The 27,682-nt window shown below is 45.1% G+C and overlaps 1 protein-coding gene across 5 annotated transcripts in view; it reads left to right on the top strand.

Moving 5' to 3' along the window:
* Positions 1 to 27,682, top strand: part of GARNL3 (GTPase activating Rap/RanGAP domain like 3) — a 170,371-nt gene that overhangs the window by 125,717 nt on the left and 16,972 nt on the right. For all 5 annotated transcript variants that reach the window (XM_009457312.5, XM_054659081.2, XM_009457311.5 and 2 more), the window contains 5 exons: positions 4,801 to 4,899; positions 5,249 to 5,365; positions 6,257 to 6,432; positions 8,291 to 8,449; positions 16,377 to 16,443. In XM_009457312.5, the coding sequence (XP_009455587.1) occupies positions 4,801 to 4,899; positions 5,249 to 5,365; positions 6,257 to 6,432; positions 8,291 to 8,449; positions 16,377 to 16,443 (618 nt within the window). The remainder of the gene's footprint in view (positions 1 to 4,800; positions 4,900 to 5,248; positions 5,366 to 6,256; positions 6,433 to 8,290; positions 8,450 to 16,376; positions 16,444 to 27,682) is intronic.

Below are 27,682 nucleotides of genomic sequence, written 5' to 3'. Positions count from 1 at the left end.
CTCCTACAAATGTCTTTTTCATGTAACTTGTAGTACTTCTAAGATGAGTGACCACCAACCAACTCCCTTTGGGCCATAAATGTGTGATCTGCAGAGAGTTTAGTGAAGTTTTATTTCCTTATGAAATTAAACCCTTGTTTCCAGGGCAAGCAGAGGAAATATACTCTGAACCAAGCATGCTGGAGGGTGGGCCATAGGTTCTCTTCCCAAAATATATGATGGGACTGTGGATATCAAATGACCTGCAAAAAGAATCTCCTTTTCAGCCAATACTTATTACCACTCCAACATTTTACTTTAAATCAACAAGGATACATTATTTAGAACCACTGTCTCTGGGACATTCCCTCTCTCGAAGTCTTAAAAAAAAAAAAAAAAGATTTCTGATTCAAAAAGTACTGATGTCCAAAACAAACAATAAGAATCTTAGATAACACATTTTTGATGGATATAGAAACAAAAAGATTTTGACAAGGAGACAGATTCCAGCTCAATATAAAATCACACATTCTGACAGCCAGATAGATCAGCCTGCCTGGGGAGTTAGTCAGTTCTCTGTCGCCACAGATCAGCCACCGTCGCCCAGAGAGGGTGCAACTTCAGAGCAGGTGTAGACTCAAGGACAGTGTGGTCCCTTCCATCAGGAGTCCCCTTTAGATTATTCCAGACCCCGAATGAATGACAGACGAGCTAAACACTAGTAACAGGTTGTCTCCTGGGCTTCAGAGGGAGCCATAGGCACAGAGACAATGTCTTCAAAGGGCATTTCCTCGGACTGCCCAGAAACAGCTGCCCAGTCTCTGGTTACCATAGTGACATTTTGTGAGAATCCCAAAGCCACCACTGTGAGAATGACATAATGGCCTAAAACTGTGGCATCTTCCCATCCTTCAGTACAACCTATACGTCCTCCCTCCGATGCTTACTGGGCACATTTACCAAACACCTGCTGTGTGCCAGGGCCCCACGCCAGGTGCCTTCTGAAGCATGATAGGAGATGTGGGCCGTGCTTCATAATGGATCTATTTCTGACCTCATCTGTTATTTTTGATATGTGTTTCAATTGTGTGCCCATAGTCATTGTATCTATAACGAACTTAAGGCAGATAATTTAAAATTCATAAATTTATAATTTAAATTCAGTATGTAATTTTTGAAATTACAAAATGATTGGAAACTGTGATCTGAAAGAAAACCTCTATGAGCCTCGAGTTTCTCTAAATTGGAGATAATTTTTTAAGATGCTGAAAATAGTTTATAATGATGAAAATCGGTGAAACAAAATGGGATGATGATCACAACTAGAAGGAGGGGATTGTAGGGGCTAAATAAAGTTATCTGTATTAAGTGTTTACATAGTGGTTGGCACATAGTAGTAACTTATTAAATGGCAGCTATTATCTTTACTATGTCTCTATGAACGTGCTAAGAGGTAATAAAATCCTTCCGGGTGCAGTGGCTCACGCCTGTAATCCCAGGACTTTGGGAGGCTGAGGTGAGCGGATCACAAGATCAGGTGTTCGAGACCAGCTTGGCTAATATGGTGAAACCCCGTCTCTAACTAAAAAAATACAAAAATTAGCCGGATGTGGTGGCAGATGCCTGTAGTCCCAGCTGCTCAGGAGGCTGAAGCAGGAGAATCACTTGAACCCAGGAGGCGGAGGTTGCAGTGAGCCAAGATCGCAGCACTGCACTCCAGCCTGGGCAACAGAGCAAGACTCCATCTCAAAAAAAAAAAAAAAGCAATAAAATCCTTAGATCTTGCCAAAAGTGAAACAACAACAACAACAAAAAAGAATGCAAACAACAGACTTTAGAAGTTTAGTGCAGTCTGTTAGTTTTATTGATGAACAAGCTGAGGCCTAAATAAATGATGTGAGTTAGCCAAGATCACAAAACTGGTTAGTGGCACATCTGGGACTAGTACCCAGATGTGGTTGTTAGTCCAGGGCTCTTTCCACTAAACCAACTACATTATATTAAACTCTACCAATGTCTCTAACACAGATTTCCAAAAATATAGCCCTGGGCAAATAATTATGAAAAATTTTGTGATTTAAAGAATGTTCACTCCTTCCCTTTTGCCCTTTTGGGAAAGAGAAAGCATGCTTCATAATGACTATTCGTAAGCTTGCCTAAAACCAAAAGATTCTATTTGAGTTGCCTCTATTTTTTTAAATGCAAAATCCAAACCAAAATTACCAGGTTCCTTTCTGAAATTTTTATCTTAAGGATCCAAAATTTAATGGAAATGTCAGATATAAGGAGTATTGTGATTTGCCAGGAAATTCTTTCTTCCAAATTTGAAGGAAGTCGCCTTCAACAGGATGGCGGGTGTAGCTGTTTACACCCACCATTGCTTTGGTTTATGATTTAAACTAGTTTTTTCATGTCCTTATTGTACAATGATGCTTCTGTTTGTTTTTGCTTTAAAAAAAAAGGAGAATCTTCAGGGCCTTCTTTATATTTCTTGTTGTGCTTTTAAGCCACAATTCTCTTATTTCTTTGTTTACCTTTTTCTTGTCTACATTTAATCATATTATGAAATGTTTCCATGAGTGAATCCATCCATTTTGTTTCAGACTGAGTTCCACTCTATCCCATTAGCCTTTGCTTAATTTCATTAGATGTATCCCTTGAGAGTCTACTCCTTTCAAGGTCATTATTAAAAATCAAGACCTTTTGTATCCTAAGTTAGCAAAACCTACTTTGAAAGGAAACTGAATACTGATTAAATATGCTCTCGCCCTGTGTTTTGGTTTTGCAGTAACAGAAAAGCTGGTTCTAAAAGATTGTTCTTCATAAAGAGATTACAGGAAGGAAAGCATTGTCATCAATCAGTCATTAAATCCACCTGTCACTCTGTCAGGTCCTTGCCTCCTCCTCCTTCTTGTGTTGTATACAAACCTGTTCAGCCATCTGAGAAAGACTGGATGGAGATTAAGTGCTAATTCACTCTGTACACAGCTCGGCAGCTGTACAATGTATACCTCTGTTCCTATGTAAAATGAAGGGCCTCTGTCATTTATTAATTCCTTGGAGTGCTGTTGCTGCTGTGGTCGCATCTCTATCCACTGGGATATGGGGCTGCTCCAACATCCCATTTTATGTTCCAACACTGGTGAAGAGAGCATGGCTTTGTCCTTGCACAGGCTTGGGCTCCACATCCTGGAGGTGTGACCTCAGACAAGTATTAACACCAAGCCTCAGGCTCCTCCTTTGTTCAATGGGAGTATTATAAGTTCCTACCTAATAAGGTCATTGGGACATTTAATTTAAACATATGAAACCCTAAGCATTAGGGTCTGGCATATGGAAAGCCCTTAGTATATGTTACCTGTCCTTGCTGTGACTACTCTTCTCCCACAAATGGAATAATTGTAGTTATTTAGCCAACTATGATGATGGGTATGAGGATGATTGTCCAGTGTTTTGAAAAATTAAGTCTGCCCCAGCGGAAGTACAAAGACCCTGAGAATTAGTTCCATTTTGTGGGAGCCCAGGGTAGAGGAGGAAGAAAAGTGGTTGATGAGCTGTCATAAAATTTACATTTGCCCCAGTAATTGAGAGGAACAAGAGACAAGCCCTAGGTGTAATACTAAGCTTAGCTTAGTCTGTGTTCTGACAAATCTGAGCCCTCAGAGGCCTGCAGGAGTGCGAGCTCCTCTCCCCACTGTGGGGGCAGTTATTAATCCTGATGGTGAAAGCTCTGCTCCCTCCTGGACCATCCAGGACGGGATGAACTCCCTACCACACTTAGATTTCTGGAAAAGAAAAGATCCTCAGGGCCCCTTGCTCCTAAATTGTAATTAAACCCAACCCCACAGCAGAGCATTTGCAGAATAAATGCAGGTAAAGAATGAGCCAGCCACTTCTCCTGCCCCAAAGGTCTCCACCATCCCGGACACCTCTGCCTTGCCCTGATTCTGCCATGCATCTCAGAACAGACCCTTTTGCTTACAGAACTGAGTGGAACAGCCTTAGTAATTCTTTTAGCCCCCTGTGTCCTCGGAGCCCCCAGGAGCAAAGTAATTGTTAGCAACTTAGATTCTCAGTAAGTAACCTCAACAACAAATCCTGTGTGGCAGTGCAATGTCTTGAACCATCCATTTATTGGAGATTTCCCTCAGCATTCCCACTTCAGTTCGTTTTTCCTGCTGTTTTGGCAATTTAGTTAATATTTCTCTTTATTTATGTTTTTGTCTAAAAAGGAGATTTCCTATTCCTTTGGGGAAAAATACTGAAAATGTATAGGCAAACTACTACTGCTACAAACACGGGACATGTTAGGGTAGAGTGTGTTTATATTTATCTTAAGTCCAAAAGGAAATTTTAATTTTGCTTTCTTGAGGTATATACAATATGACCTAAGATATAATGCAATTTCAAATATTACATAAAAATGAGAAAATACTTGAGAAAAATGGCTGCTCTTTTTTTTTTTTTTTTTTTAACTTGGTGTTCAGGCCTTTGGTACAACCCTAGTAAAAATTGGTATTGAGAGATGTTGCTTTTTCTTTGATGAACAAAAATAGCGTTTTCATGCCTCTGCTGCTACGCCCCCTATATAGAGTTTGGGATATAGAATTGCCTATGGGAAGAAAGCATCAGTACTTCTTCCTGAGCTAGGAGGAGAATAGTGCTTGAATGTATTTTGTAGAGCTTATGAAAGCCCTAGAAGCTGACTTCCTTCCTTGCCTAGAGATAACTTGGGTTCAAAACTACCCACAGGCACATTTGGTGGGTTCTGGAAAGCGTGGGCTGCGTTGCAGTGATGGGTAACCAGGTTTCCTTTTCCAGATGACCTTCCATCAGTGCCCGTGTTTGACAGAACTCTGCCAGTGAAGCAAATGCATGTGCTTGAGACCCTGGACCTTCTGGTTCTCAGAGCAGACAAAGGTGGTATTCCCTGCCGGGTGGCATGCTGTGGAGGAAGGAAAACAGTTGCCTTCTGCGGCCCACACCACAGGTCGCCAGGGTCTGACTGCATAAGTTCTGCCAGCTGTTTCCTTTCCTGATGCGCAGTGCTTGGGATCCCTCAGTGGCCCCTTTGTTCTCTGGGGAGGGAAGCCGTTGGGGGAAAGGGGTGCATACGTAATTGCATTGTCAGGTTAAAGTGGTGTGGGGTGCCTCCTGAATTCCAGAACACCTCCAATCCTAGTTTTTCTACACAGTCTGCCCCTGGAGGCCCTCCAGGTTACCTTACTTTTCCATTTAATCTCCTCTTCTGTCTTTTTTATGTCACCAGGAAAAGATGCTCGCCTCTTTGTCTTCAGGCTAAGTGCTCTGCAAAAGGGCCTTGAGGGGAAGCAGGCTGGGAAGAGCAGGTCTGAATGCAGAGAAAACAAGTTGGAGAAAACAAAAGGTGACTTGATAGATTGGTAGATTCCATTCAATTCATTTTTTTTTTTCCTCAGGCTGCCCAGGTTTTACTGAAAATAAAAATGAGTAGGAATTTGATCTTATTAGTTTGTTTTTTGTTTGGAAACATCACAAAAATAGCATCACTGTTTCCAGAAGGAGCTTGAAAGCTAGACAAACACATTGAGGACTAGAAGAAATTCTAGGCCTTGCATAACAGGTTCTAGAGATGCATTAAACTCTATTAGCAAATCTATTACTGAAGAAATGTTTAGACTGGTTCCCAGAGCTCTAATTACTTTAATTGATGTCATGTCATAGGTATGAAGTTAAGTCCACAAACTCTAGAATGTAGGAAATAGGACTTTCTTTCCTTTCCCTTCCTTTTTCCTTTCCTTTCCTTTCCTTTCGGCAGAGTCTCACTCTTGTTGCCCAGGCTGGAGTGCAGTGGCACGATCTCGGCTCACTACAACCTCTGCCTCCTGGGTTCAAGCGATTCTCCTGCCTCAGCCTCCTAAGTAGCTGGGATTACAGGTGCCCGCCACCATTCCCAGCTAACTTTTGTATTTTTAGTAGAGATGGGGTTCCACCAAGTTGGCCAGGCTGGTCTCGAATTCCCGACCTCAGGTTATTCGCCCGCCTCGGCCTCTCTAAGTGCTGGGATTATAGGCATGAACCACCACACCCAGCTGGGAATAGGACTTTCTTAATTTTCCTGTAACTCAACCTAATTTTAATATGTAGTCTCCGTTTTGCCTAGTGTCAGAAACATTCTTAGTCCATTCACTGAGTTATGCTTAATTTCCAGGGTTCCTAGGTATTGCCAAATTGTCAAGGTCTGGGGGCTTCCACACCCGCATGTCATGTGTAGGGCATCATTTCTTTCTCCTCCCAGGCTGCCACCTGTATGCTATTAACACTCACCACAGCAGAGAGCTGAGGATTGTGGTTGCAATTCGGAATAAACTGCTTCTGATCACAAGAAAACACAACAAGCCAAGCGGGGTCACCAGCACCTCATTGTTATCTCCCCTGTCTGAGTCACCTGTTGAAGAATTCCAGTACATCAGGGTAGGTTTGCTCTTTAAATCATTTATCTCCCAACCAAGTTGTCTTGAAGCAGACTCTGTCCTTCCACCCAGAGTTTGTTACCCACTGAGGTTGTCCCACTGTTTAGTAGCCAACTAGGGAAACCCTCATCTCTGGTGCCCTTGTTTCCCCCAGAAGACTAAAGCTAAAGCTCATTCATTCCAGTGAACATCTACGGGTGCTGTTCTAGGTACGAAGGACACAGCGATGACCAAAACAAAGTCTTCTGATGGGGATTACTTTCCAGTTGACAGTTAACAGAAATAAGCAAATAAAGCTATGATGGCTGGCATAAAGAAATACTAAAATTAAACATAGAGGAGGCCCAGGGAACAAAGGATAATGGAGCAGGGAGTTGGGAGATTCTGTTTAGAAAGAATGTCCAAGGAAGCCCTCTCTGAATAGGTTACCTGTGAGCAGAGATCCAAAAGAAGTATGGGAGTGAGTGATGAGGGTATCTAGGAAAAGGATATTCCAGGCAGAGGGAGCAGCCAGGCAAGGGCCCTGAGGTCCTATTGAAGGCACAGTCAAGAGCAGAGGGAACAAGGCAGGCAGGTCAGAGAGAACTGGGAAATATACTCTTGAGCCCTCAGGCCATTGCAAAGACTTCGGCCTTGACTCTGAGTGAGATGGGAAACCACTGGAAGGTTTGAAGCAGAGAAGTGGCATGTTTTGAAAAGATTGTCCTGGCTTCTGGGTAGAGGGGAGCTTAGGAGGCCAAGGGTGGAAATAAGAAGGCCTGCTACGAGACCAGTGCAGGATCCTGGCAAGAAAGGTTGGTGGCTTTGGTAGCAGGAGAGATGGGAAGAAGCAGTGGGCAATGCTTTCCTGCTTGCCTCAGTCAGCAGGATTTGCTGGGAGATTGAAGGGGGAGCTTGTGAGAGAAACCTCCAGGTTCAAGTTCCCTCCCTGACGTCACCATCTCTTATCTTTTAAAGACTAGGATACATTAAGGTATGGAATATATCTAGCATTGGCCACTAAGATGGAGTATTTCTACTGGAGAGCTGAGAAGGTATTTTTTGCTTAGAGTTAAAGCCTTTTGAATTATGCCTATCAATTTCTGCTAATGTTCAACTTCAGGGGACAGAGCAACATGACAGTTAAGTTAAAACATGTCTGCTAATGTTCATCTTCAGGGGACAAAGCAACGTGACAGTTAAGTTAAAACACATCTGCTAATGTTCAACTTCAGGGGACAGAGCAACATGACAGTTAAGTTAAAACACGTTAAAATCTTGCTCTACTTAAGTGTTAGCTTTCTTCCTATAGTGATTTGCTATTTTAATGAAGATTTACATGCAGCATATACATTTATGTAATATAAGCACTGAAATTAAATCTCCTGAGTTTATATCTTAGCTCTACCCTGTGTAAACTTTGTGATGACTTTTAAGCCTCAGTTTCCTCATCTGTAAGACAGAATAGTAGCTGTACCTACCTTATAAGTAGGATTCAATGAGAACAGTGCCTAGCACATGTTAAGTACACAAATAGATTAGTTAGCAATTATTAATACTATTACTGAATCCCAGGACAGGACCAGACGACATAAGGGATAAAGCAGACCATGCTGTTGATTGCATTTTGTTTAATTGTTTCCTGGCCTCAACCCTTTCCAGTAGACAGAGGCCTGAGTCTTGAGGACAGGTTATGGGAAGGAGATGTCTGATGTGACCCCTGGCACTCCTCTCTTGTCCCTTCTTCCCTGTAGCACGGGGCTCTGCAGGAGCCTGGAGAGGGTGCCTTCTCTGTAAGGAGGGAATGGGCAGTGGGGCTTGGCATGGAGCTGGCTGCTCTGTTCTCACCCCTGTCTCTTGTATCCTCACCAACCACACAGGAGATCTGTCTGTCTGACTCTCCCATGGTGATGACCTTAGTGGATGGGCCAGCTGAAGAGAGTGACAATCTCATCTGTGTGGCTTATCGACACCAATTTGATGTGGTGAACGAGAGCACAGGAGAAGCCTTCAGGCTGCACCACGTGGAGGCCAACAGGGTAAGCCAGCGGTTGTGGGGACAAGTGAGAATCAGAAAAGAGTAATCATCGTTGTGTATTCTAACCCTGACATGCCATGATTTGGATTTCTTTAAAATTATGTACTATTCATCACATCAGTATTATGTGATTCACTATTTAGACTGAGCCATGTGAAGTTACCATTTTTATAGGTCAGAATGGTTCTATCTATTATCATGTGACTGTCCCATTTGCCCTGTTTAGTTTTCAGATCTTTCCTTGCCATTCCATCCTTCCGAATAAAAGAGATATGAAAAGGCCGGGCACAATGGCTCACGCCTGTAATCCCAGCACTTTGGGAGGCCGAGGCAGGAGGATTGCCTGAGCCCAGGAGTTCGAGACTGGTCTGGGCAACATGGCAAGACCCTGTCTGTATTTAAAATTAAAAAAAAAAAAAGACATGAAGAGTCAAAAGGCTGACTATAATAACTAAATAAATGAGAGCATTTGTTAGATGATTTGTCCTGGGAGGGTCCTTGGAGAATAAGCTTGACCTCTGAGGCACTGCAGCCTCTCATCTTGGGGACTGGGTGTTTGGGGTGGGTACCGCACCCTCCCTACCCCCTTAAAAGCCCACTAGGAAAGGAAGAAGGGGTGGAAACCCATTAGGAGAGAGTGAGCAGGCAGATTTGCCCTGAGAGTCTACACCCCTGGCCTGATGCACAGGGAACAAGGATGTCCTAGTGTGGCACAAAATCTAGGGCCACCCAAAACTGCACTCATGTTCTAAAGGTGACTGTGTGGGGTTTGAACCTTGGCGCCCACTGGACAGTGGTGAGCACTCACCACCCTGAGGCCTGGCAGCCTGTCTGTCACTGGAGAGCGTTCAACACTGACACTGACATTAGCAGATCACAGAGCTCTTCAGCCCACGTATGTATCTCTGTGAGGCAGGACAAGGCCTGCTGTCAGTGAGCCATTGAGGTTTGCAGCATGCAGTGCAAGCCAGTATTCTGGCCTAGGTACTGAGGAAACCACAGAATGGGGATGTCAGTCCCAGGGAGACTAACTCCTAGTGAGGGCTTCCGGACCCACAGGCTACCTCCAGTCCTGTTCAGCTAAATCAAACAGACTGCAGAATTCTTCCAATTATGCTTTACAACTTGTATTAATTGTAAATATGCTCTGTATAAATATTAAAATTGCTAATTACTATTTTAGGAAGACTTAAGACCTAATTAGAGCAAGATTTTAAGAAACAGAAAAATAAGAAATAGAAAACTGTAGTTGTGATTAGGAGACCTTCTTGTCTTCAGCTATTGTTGATCATAGAGTGGTCTGTCATTTCTCTTATCTATATTGGTGGTGGCCAGACTTGTCTGCAATTGGAGTCATCTGAGGAGTTTGAAAATATACCACTGCCTGTGTTCCTCCTCCAGGGATTTCCTGGGTCTGGGGTGTGGCATGGGTTTGGGTATGTTTAAATGGTCCCCAGATAATTGTAATATTTAGCCAAGTTGGGAATCCCTGGTATATTTCATTGCTTTGCAACCCTGGCTGTCATTCCTTGGAGAGCTTTAAAAAGGTCAGTGTCTGACCCCAGGCCAAGCCAATTATATCAGAATCTGGGGGTGTGTGGTACTTGAGAACCAATATTTGTTTAAGTCTGCCCCCAGGTGATACTAATATAGACCTAGGAGAAGGAGTGGGTCCTGAAACTTCCTAATTTAAAGCTGGGAGGAATGCCGCCCACTCCCCCCACCTGCCGCCCCCCACTGCCTGGGCATCCCTGGACCAGCATGTCTTCCTGCCACTGACTTCTGAGGAGCTGGAGCCCTGATTTGTACTTTAAAAGTTCTCCCCCCTTGGCCGGGCACAGTGGCTCACACCTGTAATCCCAGCACTTTGGGCGGCCAAGGCCGGCGGATCACCTGAGGTCAGGAGTTCGAGACCAGCCTGGCCAACATGGCGAAACCCCATCTGTACTAAATATACAAAAATTAGCCGGGTCTGGTGGCACACGCCTGTAATCCCAGCTACTCAGGAAGCTGAGGAAAGAGAATCGCTTGAAGCCAGGAGGCGGAGGTTGCAGTGAGCCAAGATCGTGCCACTGCACTCCAGCCTGGCGACAGAGTGAGACTCCGTCTCCAAAAAAAAAAAAAGTTCTCACCCCCTTCTTCCTTCTCAAAACTGTGTAAGCAGCCAAACAAAGCAGAAATGCCATGGTGCAGCAGGTCCTTGTTCAATCAGTCCTTTTCCTGGCAGCTAGTTTCCTAAGACTTAGCCAGCTTTTGCTAGTGGAAAAGTCCTCACCTCATTTCAGAGAAACTTTCTGACAAGTTCTATTTTAAAATAAATCATGCTTAAGTGGCTGAAAATTATGCAGTTTACTTACTCATCAGGGTAGCTATAGAGAATATCATTTTATTAAATTTCTTTTATATGGTGGTTTTTATTATTTACCTATATTTAATGTCCTATAATTCATTATAGGATTTCTTTTTCCTATGATTTGTAAAGACCCTGGATAAATTGGGTTAAAAACCATTTTCTTTGATGACTTCTGTGCTTTGTTTTTTGGATGGCTGTCAGGAACGACTCTCAAGTTTTCTGTCCTCTCTTCTATGTGCTTCTTAAAAGACAAATATACAAAGTTTTTTCCTAAGAGAAAAAAAAAATGTATTTTTGTTGTTGTTGTTGAGACTGAGTCTCGCTCTGTCGCCCAGGCTGGAGTGCAGTGGCGCAATCTCGGCTCACTGCAACCTCTGACTCCCTGGTTCATGCGATTCTCCTGCCTCAGCCTCCTGACGAGTAGCTGGGATTACAGGCACAGCCACCATGCCCAGCTAATTTTTGTATTTTTAGTAGAGACAGGGTTTCACCATGTTGGCCAGGATGGTCTCAATCTCCTGACCTCGTGATCCCGCCCACCTTGGCCTCCCAAAGTGCTAGGATTACAGGTGTGAGCCACCGCACCCGGCCAAGAAAAAAAAGTTTTTAAGGAAAAAAGAGGAAAAAAAAACCCTTCCCTATTTCCTGGCTCTGAGAGGATCAGCGTGTACAGCCCTCCCGTGGTAGAATGGTGGCTGCACAGCTCCCAGCAGGCACAGTGCAGTGCACAGCTCCCAGCAGTGCTTAGTCAGATGCACTCACTCATCTTTCAAGGAGGGTACTGTCTGATTGGGGAGATGAGCCCTAAGAAAATGAAAAAGATAATGAGCTGTATGTTTTCTAATAGCTGGTTAGAAATAGGCCTTGTGGGAACAGGACTAGCTTTTTACCAAGATGTTCCTGCAGCTCAGCACCCAGGGCAGTGGGGACAGGAGAGAGAAGCTGACACAGCGTAGGTCATTGGAATTTCATTTCCATTCCGTCTACATTCGCTGCCTGCCCGCCTCTGTGGGCACCAGTGTTAACTGGGCAGGCCTCGCTTCCTGCTCCCATTCCTCCTCTCTTAGCCAGGACCACTTGATCCCTATTTCAGGCTTGTACCCACCCCGGGTTCTGTAACAATCCTAGCTCAAGAGAGGAAATGTTTAAGAAGCACTAAAGCAACATTCTGAAAGTCACTGACAAGTTCACTGTACCAGTGGGCCTGCTGTGACCCACTGCCGCTGCTTTAACCACCAGCACTGACCTCGTTCCCAAAACCAAGTTCTCCTCTAGGGGGAACTGCAGGCATAGCCATGGGATCTGGGTCCCTGGTTTATGGGAGGGGCTCAGGTCCTCATCTTGACATCTGCCCAGAATCCAGTGGTTCTCAGCTGGGGGCTGAGCCCAGAATCACAGGGAAGGCTGAAGGCAGAGCCAGCTAGGGGAGGTACAGTTCCTACTTCATTTGTTACAAGTCTGTGTTTTGAATTTTTACAACCACCATACCTTATTTGTTATCATTTAAAAATACCAATAGAATGAACTACTTATTACTTTTTATTTTTTTTAAGAGAGAGAGAGAGACAGGGTCTAGCTCTGTCCCAGGCTGGAGTGCAGTGGTGCAATCATAGTTCAATTCTCCCTCGTTGGCCTACCAAAGCACTAGAATTACAGGCGTGAGCCACCATGCCCAGCCAGAACTACTTATTGTTAATCAAACTTATGAAATAAAGATTTAATGCCTATGTCCTACACCAGACCTGCCATATCAGGGTCTCCAGGAGCAAGAACCCCACCAGGCCCCTGTCCCAAGGTGGAGACAGACACCTATATCAAAGCATAAAATAGGTCTCATTGTGATAAGTGTTAATAAAGGTCTGAATAATAAAGTGCTGTGGCATGCCTGAGGAGGAAGTGGTTAAGGGTTAAGTCCAAGCCTGTTTCTGAATCCTGGCCCTGGGGCTGAAGCCTGCCACCACCTGTCCTGCAGCCCAACTCTCTGAATATTGCCACGTCTGTCTGCCTGTCAGCACAGCGTTGGAGCCCCTTGGTAGACTTACTTGATGCCAAGTACCCCCCTGGTGTCTGTGGTCATTGTGCATAGATCTTGGTCTAAAAGGCTGCCTGAACTTCCTCCATACGTGTCACCACTGCCACCCTCCCTCACCCCACCCCAAACACACACACAGGCCTTATCTCTAAACTAAAAGGCTGTCTAGTTCCACCTTTCCCACTGCAGTCAACCCTCCCATAATTATAATAATTGTGGCCATCACTGAATGGCCACCTCTGTGTACCAGGCCCTGGGTCAGAGCATGTCATAAGCGTTATGTCTTGGAAGGGGCTCTTCATTTCTCCTTTTTTTTTTTTTTTTTTTTTTTGAGACAGAGTTTTGCTCTTGTACCCCAGGCTGGAGTGCAAGGCACGATCTCAGCTCACTGCAACCTCCACCTCCCAGGTTCAAGCGATTCTCCTGCCTCAGCCTCCCAAGTAACTGGGATTAGGTGCCCACCACCACACCCGACTAATTTTTTTTTTTTTTTTTTGTATTTTTAGTAGAGACAGGGTTTTGCCATGCTAGCCAGGCTTGTCCTGAACTCCTGACTTCAGGCCCACCTCGGCCTCCCAAAGTGCTGGGATTACAGGCATGAGCCACCATGCCTGGCACATTTCTCCATTTTTATTGAAAAGGATACTGAAGTCTGAAAGAAGAAGTCACTTACTTACCCCAGAGCACACAGCTAGTAAGTGGCAGAGGCAGGACTTGGACCCCAGCTGGCTGACTCCAGAGACCATGTTCCCACAGCTGGTGGAGATAGCAGGTCCAGCCACAAAGCTGGTAGCACTCGGCCCCTCCTGTGGAGAAGCTCCCAGTCTGGCAGAGCAGACACGGTGCAGCACAAAGCCTCTAGCTGAGATAGTGAAGTAAAACTAACATGTACAGGGACATCTGAGGAGGAAGTGATTCTAAGTCAAAGTGGTGGGGCCAGGAAGGCTCCTTTCTGGGGTCAGAGGAGACTCCAGGACCATCCTTCATGTAATATACCCATTGTGCTGGTTCCTTATCTAAATAAAGGTATCAGCCAACATTGAGCATTTACCGAGCTCCAGGCCCTGTGCTAGGTGCTTAGATAAGTTACCTCCTGGAGTCCTCAAGCCAGTAGGCCTAGATACTCTTATTTTCTACCATCTTACAAACGAAGAAACTGAAGGTCCGAGAGGGGAAACAACTGGCGTGAGTGCGCATGCCTCTGAAGTGATGGAGCTGGGATTTCATTTACTCACTTGCCCATCGGATGAGTTTATTCTATCCCTGCCACCCGCCAGGCCCTGATCTGGATGATGAGGGGCCAGCAGTGAGCAGCACAGACAGGCCTTTGCGTCATGAGCCTTAGATCTCATGGGGAGGGGAGCCACAGGGAACAAACAGACAAGAGAGCACCAGAGGGTGAGGGACGCTCTGCAGAGAGCCTAAAACACAGGGCATGATAGGAGCCATGGGGATTATTTTGGATTTGACAACCCCCGGGTCTGTCCAATGCCAGTGCTGGAGCTCTTGGCCACTGGTCCTCACTGTCACTCCCTGCTGAGCTCCTGCAACTTTTGGTTGAGGCATTTGCCCCATTATACCTTGTTTTATGTACTTATGTGCTTTTCTGGTTTTTTTTCTTAAGGGGTCAACCTCACCTTATTCTTTTCTGTATCCTAGTGGCACTGAGTACGTGCTAGATGATGACAGATGGGAGAGAGCTGGGGATTCCATTGGAAGGGGCACCCAAGCCCAGGCAGTGGCACTGGCTGAGGATGGCCAGTTGGGGCCTTGGCACCATAATGAGACCTTTTAGAGGTGAAGGCTGTGTTCTGGTGACACCAGTGAAGAGAAGGGTCAGCCAGTGCAGGGCCAGTGGGAGGAGCACAGTGTGGACGGAAGGGCTGGGACAGAGGAGCCAGCAGGAGCCCACAACATGGTGCTCCTGCGAGGAGGTCAGGGCTTAGCCTAGAACAGCAGCAGGGGCGCAAAAAAACACCTGAGAAACTGTGTGAAGAGGCTGCTGCTGGACTTGGGTTGGAGGTGGCCCTGAGACTTTGAGAATAGTTATGCTAACAAAAAGGAGGAGGTTTAGAAGGAAAGCTGGTTGTGTGGGAGATAAAAAGCCAATAGCCTTCACTGAGTGCTCATCATGCATGAGGCCCTGTGCTAAAATCTCTGCCTTGTCTCACTGAATTCCCATTACAATCCAGCAGGGTCAGTGTTCTCATTATGCCTGCTTTACAGACGAAGACCTAAGGCCAGAGGCTAAGCCATTTGCCACACACCACAGAGGCAGTAAGTGGCCTAGACAGGGCTTGATCTCCTGTCTGTCTGCCCAGTCTGTGCCCCTCCAACCACCCCACCCCCAATCCACTACCTCCTGCTTTTAATGACTTGGATGTGGAATCAGTTACATCTGAGAACAAACGACATAGTCTAGGGGCTGCAGCCCTGGGGAGAATGTGTGCCTGAGCCCGTGAATTTAGGGTTTGGGGCACAAAGCAAAATTTGGAGCTATAGAAGTGGGGTTTTACTAAGGAGAGAAGAGCCAAGAAATTGAAGAATAATCTGAGGTGGGAGAGAGGGCAGGAGGCAGAAGATGTCACCCATCAGAGGCTGCAGAGGGCAGGATGGATAGATGAGCAGAGGCCAAGGCCTTCGGTTGGGGAGAAGGAGATCTTGGCTGAGCTCAAAGGGTGGTTTTCCTGGAAGCACAGGAGGCCAGGCTCTAAGGGTTGAGAATACAAGGGAGGAAGTGAAAGGAGCAGGAGGCTCTTAGAGGGCTGGAGTTTTGAAAATCAAGAAGGACCAAGGACACCATCAGGTTGAGTGCCCTCCTCTCAAATGCAGAAACTGAGGCCCAGAGAGAGGAGTTTGCCCCAGACCACGGAACTAGGTGTTCTGACACCCTTTTCATTGCACCATGCTGCCTCTCTTGACATGAAGAACAGAGAAAGAATAAAGTGTGAAGACATGCCGTGGCGATTTTAAGGTGCACAGACTTTATCTGTTGGAGGCAGAAGGATGCCTCGCTGGAGGTACGAGAGCGGTAAGGTTGAAAGAGAACCAGAACATTAGTTCAGATGTTGGCTGTGGCGTGTACCAGTCAAGGGACTTAAGTGACTTCACCCTGAGCCTCACTTTCATCTTCTGTAAAATGATAATTATACCATAATGTCAATAATATTAGGTTGATGAAAAAGTAATTGCAGTTTTTGCCATTGGAAATAATGGCATATAAACCTGAGGCATTTCAATAGAGAGAGGAGACATACCAAACACAGAGCTTCTCAACGGCTATGAAAAGATGATGAGAAAGTCCCAGAGAAGAAAGAATGGAGAGACTTTTCTTTCTTTTTTTTCTTTTCTTTTCTTTCTCACTTCCATTGTATTATAATCCCAGCCCCCAATGTGCATTGTGGGTGCTGGTGGGGCAGACATGACCCTATGGCACCTGCATCACGGAGGGCCACAGCCTCCACAAATGCTCACAACTTGTAAAAGTCTTTTCACAGGGTCAGCATCCAGCCTGCCCACTACCGTTGCCCGTTATCATTGCAGGTTAATTTTGTTGCAGCTATTGATGTGTACGAAGATGGAGAAGCTGGTTTGCTGTTGTGTTACAACTGTAAGTTAAGGATGTGCTTTTATCTTTATTTGCTTAAATGGACTGGTTTTTTTTTTTTTTTCTGGGCAATTTAAAAAGATTGTCCTTAGATTTACCCAGTGTATCATTCCTGGGTTTGTAATTGCCTTCCAGGAAGGAACTGAAAAATACCTTCCTCCCTGAGTCTCCCGCTGCGCTCCAGGCCTCTTGGTGACACAGTGCAAGAACTGGCACTTGTGATGCTATCTCCAGGATGCGCCAGTGATGACAGTGGCTTCCATTTAGGAGGCCCTTACTGTGTGCCAGGTGCTGTGCTCGGTATGCTGTGGTCATTGTCTCACTTGATTCTCACAATGAATGCCCGCAGCAGGCTTGGTTATTATCCCCAGTTTAGAGATGAGGCAACTGAGGCCTAGAGAGGTGAACTCGTCAAGGTCTTGTGGCTACTAAGCAGCAGGGCCAGGGTTTGCATCAGGTGCTCTCTTGACTCCAGCACCCACAATTTTAACCACTGTCGCTATTCTACATTTTGCTGTTTCTCAGGTATTAATGAAATCAGCCTCAACCCAGGGTATCCAGCCTCAGTTGGCCTAGTTTGGATTAGGTGGCAGGGTAGGTGTTGGGCAGACCAAAGGTATCAAATGGGATCTTTAAGGATTTTCAGCATTTCAAAAGCTAATATTATAATACATTTTCATAAAAATGATGTTTTAAGGGTAAAAGAAAAGAAGTAAGCTATTTTCCTAGATAAAGCTGCCCAGTCTAACAAGACATAAAACATGTTTTTCGGCCTAGGATTTTATCAATTTAGAGTGGTAATGCTGGGTCAGATGTTTTGATTAATTAATCTTTGATTAATAAGTATAAGAAAGCTAATTATTAGAAGAGAAGGTTGTTTTACAAACATCATCTTTCAAAATTCGAGATTTATGGGGAATAAATTAGGAGAAGGTGGTTAAACCTCTTCAACAATAAATTGCTCTTTGGGGACATTTTATGCACAGAACTGTGCACCCTCCTCAGAACAGCAGGTCTTTAATGGCCCATGTGATGAGAAGGGCCCCATCAAGGCAGCAGGAACGGGCCACTCTCCCACACCCCATGGGCCAGGCCACTGCCACTCCTGCTGCCCTGCATCCCCAGGTTTATGGCTGTGTGGTAGAAGTCACTTCTGTAAGAAATTCACCTTTCTAAAATAAAGTATGCTCTTTTTTCTGAGACATCTATAGAATAACTTGTGGCAGAGTGTTTTAAAAACTGATTTGGATTTTTTTTATCCTTTAACCGTGTGAAAGGATGGAAGGGATTTTAGGTGGAAGAGAAGTTAAGAACAGAAAGATAGAGCAGGTTTTTAGAGTGGGAGAATTAATCCCAAAGAAAAAGAGGGCATGGAAACAAATGTGGATGCCATGGGCTCTGTGCCAGACTTGCCAGTGCTGACTGGAACAGGCCGGGCTCCTCACTCAGCGGCTCCTGCCTCAGCTGTGGTTCCCGCAGCCTCTGGGTCTCACGGAACCCTTCCTTGGGAGTTCCATTTCTCATGGCTTTGCTCATCTTCCGGCTTCAGGCTCTGACTTCATCTCAGGATGGGATCGGTGTGTGTCTGTTTTCATAGATCCACTACATCAGAAGTATCTTTACATCTCTGTATCTTTACATCCCAAGGCCAAGGCCCTGGCAACCTCAGAGGTTCCCATAGCTTCAGTCTTCCCCAAACCATGCCACCTCCTCCCATTTCTTTGGGTCAGGAATCTGGCTTTTGTTTTCCATATTTCTTTTTCCCAAGACATTGGGAGGCATCTGGTGAACAACACCAATAAAACAGTTCTCTCCCCACGGTCATCCAGGTCACTTCTCTAACTCATTCCTGCACACACAGCACACGTGGGATTTGCCTGTTTAGTCTATGTTCTTGACTTGATCACAGACGCCTGTACAATAAAGCCCCTTTTCAACAAGGTGCTGCAGAATGATAATGCTCTCCCCAAAATCTGAAACTGATTTGTATCATTGAAGTTTTTTTCTGTATTAAAAATAAAGCAAAATTAAAAATAAATTTTATGTGGAGGAATTTTTATCTCAGATATGTTAGAGTTGAAAATATTTTATAATGGAGATTGCAACTTTCAGTTATGTGTTATTTGAAAAAAATATATATTCACTTGGTAACCTTTAGGGGAAAAAACAGTATAAATTGTTCAATATGCTACTAATGTTGGGTTTTTTAAATAATTAAACTCTATTTTTATTACCAGAATCTGTCTTTAACTGTTTAAAAAGACAAAGAAAAAGAAAACTTGGCTCTGCCCTTAGCACCCAGTAATCATTCACCTTTAATGCAAGTAATTTCAGTGCTAAGGGCAAACTCTTGTGTTTGCTGATGATGCTTTAAAGATAATCATGCCAGGAAAACTAGAAAAGCTCGCATAAGTGCCCCTTGTTTTTGATGTGATCATATTTAACCTCACTAAGTCTTCACTTTCAGATAAGTAATAGTAAGAATACAAAACCTGCTTCTTACAACTGTTGTAAGTACTAAGCAGGATGATACCTGTAAAGCCCACAACACATTGCCTGACATGACAGGATTTTATTTTCCCACTATTTATTCCAGAATCATCAGAGTATTTATTCAGAACTCAGTTTTTTAACCTTCATAGACTTTCTTTTTTTTTTTTTGAGGTGGAGTTTTGCTCTTGTTGCCTAGGCTGGAGTATGGTGGTGTGATCTCAGCTCACTGCAACCTCTGCCTCCCAGGTTCAAGCGATTCTCCTGCCTCAGCCTCCTAAATAACAGAGAGGCGACGGGATCCACAAGGTTGAAGAGGAGCACTCTGGCTGCTGTGGGGCATTCGCCGAAGGGGTAGGGGTAGGGAGACCAGGGAGAAGGCGACTGCGTATATCTGATGAGAGGACAGCAGTGGGACCAGAACTACAGCAGTGGAGATGCTGAGAAGGTCAGGTCCAAAATACATTTCTTTCTTTTTTTTTTTTTTTTTCCGGATAGAGTCTAGCTCTGTAGCCCAGGCTGGAGTGCAGTGGCACAATCTTGGCTCACTGCAACCTCTGCCTCCCAAGTTCAAGCAATTCTCCCATCTCAGCCTCCTGAGTAGCTGGGATTACAGGCACGTGGCACCACACCCGGCCAATTTTGTATTTTTAGTTAGAGACGGGGTTTCACCATGTTGGTCAGGCTGGTCTCGAACTCCTGACCTCAGGTGATCCACCTGCCTCAGCCTCCCAAAGTGCTGGGATTACAGGCGTGAACCACTGTGCCCACCCCGAAATGCATTTCAAATATAAGGGCCAAGTGCAGTGGCTCACGCCTGTAATCCCAGCACTTTGAGAGGCTGAGGCGGGCAGATCATTTGAGGTCAGGAGTTCAAAACCAGCCTAGCCAACATGGTGAAACCCCGTCTCTACTAAAAATACAAAAATCAGCCAGGAGTGGTGGTGCGCGCCTGTAGTCCTATCTACTGGGGTGACTGAGGCAGGAGAATCGCTTGAGCCCAGAAGGTGGAGGTTGCAGTGAGCTGAGATCACACCACTGCACTCCAGCCTGGGTGACAGAGCAAGACTGTCAAAACAAAACAAAACAAAACAAAAACATTTCAAATGTAAGAACCAAGATCCAGTACTCATCCCTCAAATCTGCTGCTTCCCCTGCCTTCAGCTTCCCAGCAGCAAGCACCAGCCTTCCACGGCAACACGGTGTCTTCGTGCAGCTTTCCTGTTTACACTACTGCTTTTTTATTAAATGGTGTTCAGTTGAAAAAAAAAAAAAAAAAAAAGAACCAAGCTAATTTGCTGATGAATCAAATTTGGGATGTGAGAGGAAGACGAAAAAAAAAGGAAGACTCTGCAGTTTGGAGCCTGAGCAGCTGGGAGAATGGAGAACACGGCTTCCTGAATGAGGAAAGCTCGGCCAAGAGCAAGTTTGAGGAAAAGCTCAAGAGTCCAGCCTGGACCCATCAGTGCCTTCCTGTACCCCCGTGGAGATGCCCAGTGACCTGGATGTGCAAGTCCAAGGCACTCAAGAAAGAGCTGTGCCTGGAACTCTTTCATTAGCATATAAATGATGTTTAAAGTCATGAAACTAAAGAAATTACCAAAGGGAAGGGAGAGACAGAGGCACCGGCAAAGTAGACTGAGGAAGAGTGCCCAGAAAGGCAGGGATTACCAGGAGCCTGCAGGAAGGAGGGCGTCCCCACCTGTGCCCCTGCCAGAGCAGGCGAGGCCTGTCTGAGAGGGACCCTTGGACCCAGCGAGGTGGAGGTCATTTGGAAGACGAGAGCGGGCGTCTCTGGAAAGCAGGGGGAGCACTTTTTCACAGCGGTTGTGAGGCGGTGGGAGAAGAGAAAGCAGACTGGGAGCACAGATGACTCTTCAGAGACTTGCTTTAAGGGAAAAAGAGAGAGGCGGGATGTAACAGCTACAGGAAGGGTCTTTTTGTTTTTCTGAAGTGTGGGATAAATAGTAAGTTTGTAAGGCCATGGGGGAAGCTCCAATAGGGAAGGGAGGACTAGTGGTGCCAGGGAGAGGGGGAGAATTGCTGGAGCAAGTCCCTGCATCTGTGGAAGCCATCAGGACACAGTGGGAAGAGGAAGGATTGGCCACACCTGAGAGCATCAGAGCCACAGGCAGCCGTGGCAGTGGTGCCCAAGGTGTCCTCTCTGGAGCATTTGTTCTCTCGGGAAGTAAGGGCTCTCTTGACTGTGGTTAGCTTTTTGTCTTAATTCACTCTGTCAGATACACAACTGTAAGACACTAAGATAACTGTTTTACAAGGCACAGTGGTCGCATCAAAGGAGTCCCTAAGCCCGATGGGCCAGGACATTCCAAAAAGATTGGACATAGTGGGAGAGGTACTTGTTTCTGGAGCTTCTGATGGCGCTGTCACCTCCCCTGTTCCTGCCCCGCAGCGCAGGCCTTGATCCGAAGCTCCGGCTTTCTACACCTCTCTCTCCCACGGAAGTGGGAAATATCAGGAGTTTAAAAAAAGAACTGTTAAACTGTACAGGATTCCATATGACAGGATGCCGTTGAAAGTGTGCTGCCCAGAGAGAAGGGAACAAGGAAGCAGATGGCATGAAAAGAAAAGAAGGGGAGAGCCTCCTTCAGTGAACCACAAACACCCAGAAGGCCAGACCATGGCCCAGCTCTCTGGCCCGGACCCCAGGACCCAGCTGGCACAGTGCTTGTGTCCATAAACTTTGCTGGACTGAGCCAAACCTGTGCCCTGTATCAGAGAGCCATATCAGAGGCAGATCTATCCAAGGAGACTTTTCTGTCCCCACCTTTCTGACATTGCTGTCCACTCTCCTTTTCAGACTTCCTTCTCTCCCAGCTTCTGTCCCATCTTCTTGCTTTCTTTCTGCCCCTCTGGCCCTCTTGTCTCAGTGCTGTGCCGTTCACAGTCTCTTCTCCAGTCACCCCTTAAACGCTGGCATTCCAGAGGGCCCTGTCCTCGCCTTTCCATCTGGTGTGCTCATTCTCCCCTGCAAGCTTGATTGCCAGTGTGCTGCTGCTGACTCCCAGGTCTCTCCAGTCCAGACCCACTGCTGAACTCTGCACCAATGTGTCACACTCCTTACTGTACAGCCCACTTCAGCAGCTCAAGGGCACCTCGGACTCAACCTGTCCACCCTGAACTCGAGATCTTTCCTCCTCACGTGTGCTCCTCCTCTGATGTGCCCCACCCCAGTGCAAGGGCAGCACCTTCCACCCATCACCCAAGCCAGAGACACAGTTGGCACAATGGACTTCTCCCTGCCTTTACTCCCCATCTCCAAGCTGTCTTCCCACACAGCTCAGATTCATTCCAAATGGCCTGTCTTTTATGGACCAGTCACTCCTCACCTGGTCGGTGTAGCACGCACGGAATTTCTTGGACTTTGGCTCCGTCTTAGAGCAACCCACCTCTCCCCTCTGCACTGCTGCTGGAGTCAGCTTCCTAGAACCCTGATGCTATCCTCTCACTTTCCCTAGCCAGGACTCCCTTCCCCAAGCCAGCCTCTGCCTTCGTCTGCCTTCCTTCACGTAGGAAATCTCTATGTGATTTCCAGAGATTCCTGGAGACAGGAGAAGTTGTGCCCTGATTCTGTGGGAAGCACGGAAGGAACTGGTGCAGGCTGTGTGCGTCACAGTGTTGGGTGACAACGGGAGCAGCTCACCAGTCTTGTTCTGAGCAAGAGGCTGAAGATCGAGGGATACATTCCCCATCTGTTTACCTGCCAGCTGTGCCTTGGTTCAAGGCAAATTTTATGTAGAATATAAAATGCTATTACAGAAAAAGTGTCATAAGACTTTATTCAAGATTTTCAATGTCATAGTTTTTGGTTTCATAATGACAAATATATTTTAAATGTTTTTTAATCAAGTGAGTCACATAATAACATATCATTAATGTGTTATATATTTTGTTATCACATATAATTACATAAACAAATTGGTCAATTGAACAAAATAAAGAATCCAGAAATAGATTTACACATATTTGGTAAATTGATTTTTGACAAAGGTGCGAAGGCAGTTCAATAGCAAAATAAGAGTCTTTTTTAACAAATGATACCAGAATAATTGGATAGACATGTGCAAAAAAAATTTTTTTTGAGAAGGAGTTTAGCTCTTGTTGCCCAGGCTGAAGTGCAGTGGTGCGATTTTGGCTCACGGAAACCTCCGCCTCCTGGGTCCAAATGATTCTCCTGCCTCAGCCTCCCGAGTAGCTGGGATGACAGGTGCATGCCACCATGCCCGGCTAACCAAAAACTTTGATCCATACCTCACATTCATTCATTCATTCATTCATTTTTCTTCAAAGCATTCACTCATTTATTCAGAACATATAAATAAGAAGTACAATATGTCAGGTATTGTTTTAGAGGACGAAGACACTATCCTTGCCCATCCCCATCCCAGGATTCTTGACACATAAACAAATTGGTGCAATGTGCTATAGGAGATGTGTAGGGGAATAAGAGTACCAAGAAAGAAGCCATGAGGTTGTGGGTGTTTGTGGGGCTGAGGATACAAGAAGTGTTTCCTGTAGGAGATAATGATAATATGTGTTTAGTCTACTATGTATTCTTAATCTATATTTGTAAAACAACGGTCCACATAATGATATCTGACTTGTACAAAATATCTTTTAGGGACAGTAGTTTTTATGCTGGCAAATTAAAATTATGCAAGAACTCTGGGACCCCTTAAGTTTTCCTGGGTCTTACTTACTTTGTAAATTTTAGCTCTACATAGTGTAATATATGTTTTATCTGAATGTTGAGACACACTAAGGAACAACACACTTCTTTTTGCACAGACTGGTAGCAACAGCTTTGGAATGTGTTTATCAAATTAAGAGACAAAAACACAAAATGCTACAGTTCAAAACTGGCTTTTTATTAGATCTGCTACTTTGCTTCAAACTTTAAACTATACCCAGATAATGCAAGAAACAGAGAAGTACCAGTTGCAGAAAACCCTCTGTGTTGATTGCCTTTTGGGAATTTTAACATTTGAATATACTTCCCAGTGTGGAAGCTTGGAGTCAGGGGTGGACTCCAGAAGATACAGGGGCCTACCTAGCTGTAACCACATTATTATGAAGAACAAAATTACAGCTGAATTAAATTTTGAAGGCTGTCCTTGAGAATATGCATAGAAAGTTTTGTGTTACCTAATAGATAATTTGTGAGCCTGATGTCATTCAAAAGCCAGAGAAGAAATATTCAGGCTAAAACAAAACTTCCTACTTTCTTAGAACAAAGAGAATGTACTTCTTGTTGGGAAGCTAAATCCTAGGAAAGGGAAAACAAATACTCATAGATTGCAAGTCCCAGAGAATTTTAAAGTGAGTAAGATCGAACCACCAGATGAACCAAGGACCTTCCTAGAGAACTGAAAAGAAGCCTCAAGTATTGCTATTGCTGTAGCGTACAGGCATCAGAGTGGGTGTTTTAGGGAGTTAGGTTGAGATCAGGTGGCCTACATGAGCTCTGGGAACCAAAACAGCAACATAGGAATATAGGTTAAATGTGTAGGTGGTGCTATAACTTTAAGTGGCTGAGTTCAAGATAATTTACAGTGATTTGGTCCTAGATGCTGTTATACTGGCACCCACCCAGCCTTTTTAAAAAGATAAAATCAGCCGGGTCCGATGGCTCACGCCTGTTTTCCCAGCACTTTGGGAGGCTGAGGCAGGAGGATCTCTTGAGGCCAGGAGTTCAAAACCAGCCTGAGCAATATAGTGAGACCCTGGTCTCTAAAAAAAAGAACATCAAAGCCTAAAAGTACAAAAGAGGTCTTTCAGGTTGCAGAGATAAGACATGATCCATCACCCCCTTGGTGGAAGAGTGAATAAAAATATTGGCCACTTTGATTTTGCTGCTGTTTAGAAGGACTCCTGGCTGGGCGCGATGGCTCATGCCTGTAATCCCAACACTTTGGGAGGTTGAGGTGGGCAGATCACTTGAGTCTGGCCAACATGGTGAAATGCTGTCTCTACTAAAATTACAAAAAATTAGCTGGGCATGGTGGTGCACACCTGCAATCCCAGCTACTTGGGAGACCGAGGCACAAGAATCACCTGAACCCAAGAGGCGGAGACTGCAGTGAGCCAAGATCAGGCTACTGCACTCCAGCCTGGGTGACAGAGTGAGACTCCGTCTCAAAAAAAAAAAGGAGGCTGGGTGCGGTGCTTCACGCCTGTAATCCAGGCACTTTAGGAGGCCGAGGTGGGTGGATCACCTGAGGTCAGGAGTTCGAGAGCAGCCTGACCAACATGGTAAAACCTCGCCTCTACTAAATACAAAAAATTAGCCGGGCGTGGTGGCTCATGCCTGTAATCCCAGCTAATTGGGAGGCTGAGGCAGGAGAATCACTTGAACCCAGGAGGTGGAGGCTGCAGTGAGCTGAGATTGCGCCATTGCGCTCCAGCCTGGGCAACAAGAGCAAAACTCTGTCTCAAAAAGAAAAAAAGAAAAAAAAAAAGGAAAGACTCCTCTCACATCAGATTTAAAAATTCATTCAAAATGGATCATAAAACTACATGAAAAACCTAAAACCTTACAAAAACTTCTACAAGAAAGCATAGAAGATATTTATGAGCTTGGGTTGGGAAAAGTTTCTTCGATATTGCACCAAAAGCATAATCCATAAAAGAAAAAATTAATAAATTGAACTTCATCAAAACTAAGAACTTCCTTGAAAAACACAAGCAAATGACAAGGCAAGGCACAGACAGAGAAAATATTTGCAAATCACCTATCTCATACAGGACTGGTAAAGGGAAAATATAAAGAACTCTCAATAATAAGAAAATAACCCAGTTAAAAAGAGGGCAAAACACTTGATGAGGTAGTCCATCAGAGAAGATTTATGGATGGTAAATAAGCACATGAAAAGGTGTTCAATATCATTAGCTATTAGGGCAATGCAAATCAAAACCACAATGAGGGCTGGACAAAGTGGCTTACGCCTGTAATCCCAACACTTTGGGAGGCTGAGATGGGAGGAACACTTGAGGCCAGAGTTCAAGATTAGCCTGGGCAGTATCATGAGACTCCATCTCTACAAAAAAAAAAAAAAAAAAAAAAAAAAAAACTTTTAAAAAAAACTATAATGAGGTACCACCACACAACTATTAAATGGCTAAAATGAAAACGATTGCTCGTAATCAGTGTTGGTAAGGATGTGAAGAAAATGGCTTTCTCATGTGTGGCTGGTGGAAATGTAAATTGGTATAATCACTTTGGAAAACAGTTCTTCAAAAAGTTAAACATTCACTCACCATATGGCCCAGCCGTTCCACTTCTAGGAATGGATGCAAAAGAAATAAAAGCACAGGCTGGGTGCGGTGGCTCACACCTGTAATCTCAGCACTTTGAGAGGCCAAGGCAGGCAGATCACCTAAGGTTAGGAGTTCAAGACCAGCCTGGTCAACATGGTGAAACCCTGTCTCTACTGAAAATACAAAAAAATTTAGCCAGGCGCGGTGGCAGGCACCTGTAATTCTAGCTACTCGGGAGGCTGAGGCAGAAGAATTGCTTGAATCCGGGAGGCAGAGGTTGCAGTGAGCCAAGATTGCGCCGTTGCACTCCAGCCTGGGTGACAGAGCAAGACTCTGTCTCAGAAAAAAAAAAAAAAAGAAAAGAAAGAAATGAAAGCATATGTATGTCCCCACAAAGATTTGTATCCAAATATTCATAGCAGCATTATTTGTATTAGCCCAAAACTGAAAACAACACAAATGTCCATTGTGGAGCTTTTAAAATATGTCCACAAGTTCTTTGATAATTCTTCCCTCAAGAGGTGGAGATCATTCCTCTTCCTTTGTAGGCAGGCTGGACTTAGTGATTCCTGTCTACCAAACAGAGTATCGTAGAAGTGAAGGTATGCAACTTCTAAGACTAGGTCAAAAAAGGCATTGCGACTGCCTTATGGTTCCTTGTGTCACTCACTCTGGAGAAGCCAGCTGTCATGTCCTGAGGACACTCAAGCAGCCCAGGGGAGAGGTCCTTGTGGTGAGGAACTAAGTCCTCTGCCAAGAAGCATGTGAGTGTGCCATCTTGGAAGCAGACCCAAGTCAAGCCTTCTGATGACTGTAACCTCCAATGACATCTTTTTTTGTTTGTTTGTGAGACAGAGTCTTACTCTGTCACCCAGGCTGGAGTATAGTGGCGTGATCTTGGCTCACTGCAACCCCTGCTTCTGGGTTCAAGCAATTCTCATGCCTCAGCCTCCCAAGTAGGCTGGGATTACAGGCACACACCACCACGCCCAGCTAATTTTTGTATTTTTGGTAAAGACAGGGTTTCACCATGTCAGCCAGGCTGGTCTCGAACTCCTGACCTCAAGTGATCCACCTGCCTCGGCCTCCCAAAATGCTGGGATTAGAGGCATGAGCCACTGCACCCAGCCTCTTAACATTTTTTTTTTTGAGACAGTCTCGCTTACTGTAGGCTCCGCACCCCAAGTTCACGCCATTCTCCTGCCTCAGCTTCCCAAGTAGCTGGGACTACAGGCGCCTGCCACCTTGCCCGGCTAATTTTTTGTATTTTTAGTGGAGACGGGGTTTCACCGTGTTAGCCAGGATGGTCTCGATCTCCTGACCTTGTGATCTGCCCGCCTCGGCCTCCCAAAGTGCTGAGATTACAGGCATGAGTCACCGCGCTCGGCCAGCCTCTTAACATTTTAACATCTCTGAATTTAGCATGCATCTTATAATTATAGTGGACAGCTTTCTTTCTTTCTTTCTTTCTTTT

This window comes from Pan troglodytes, chromosome 11 (assembly GCF_028858775.2).
Source record: "Pan troglodytes isolate AG18354 chromosome 11, NHGRI_mPanTro3-v2.0_pri, whole genome shotgun sequence".
NCBI classification, from domain to species: Eukaryota; Metazoa; Chordata; class Mammalia; order Primates; family Hominidae; genus Pan; species Pan troglodytes.
Note: the sequence above shows the minus strand (reverse complement) of the source record. Positions and strands in the feature narration are given on the sequence as shown.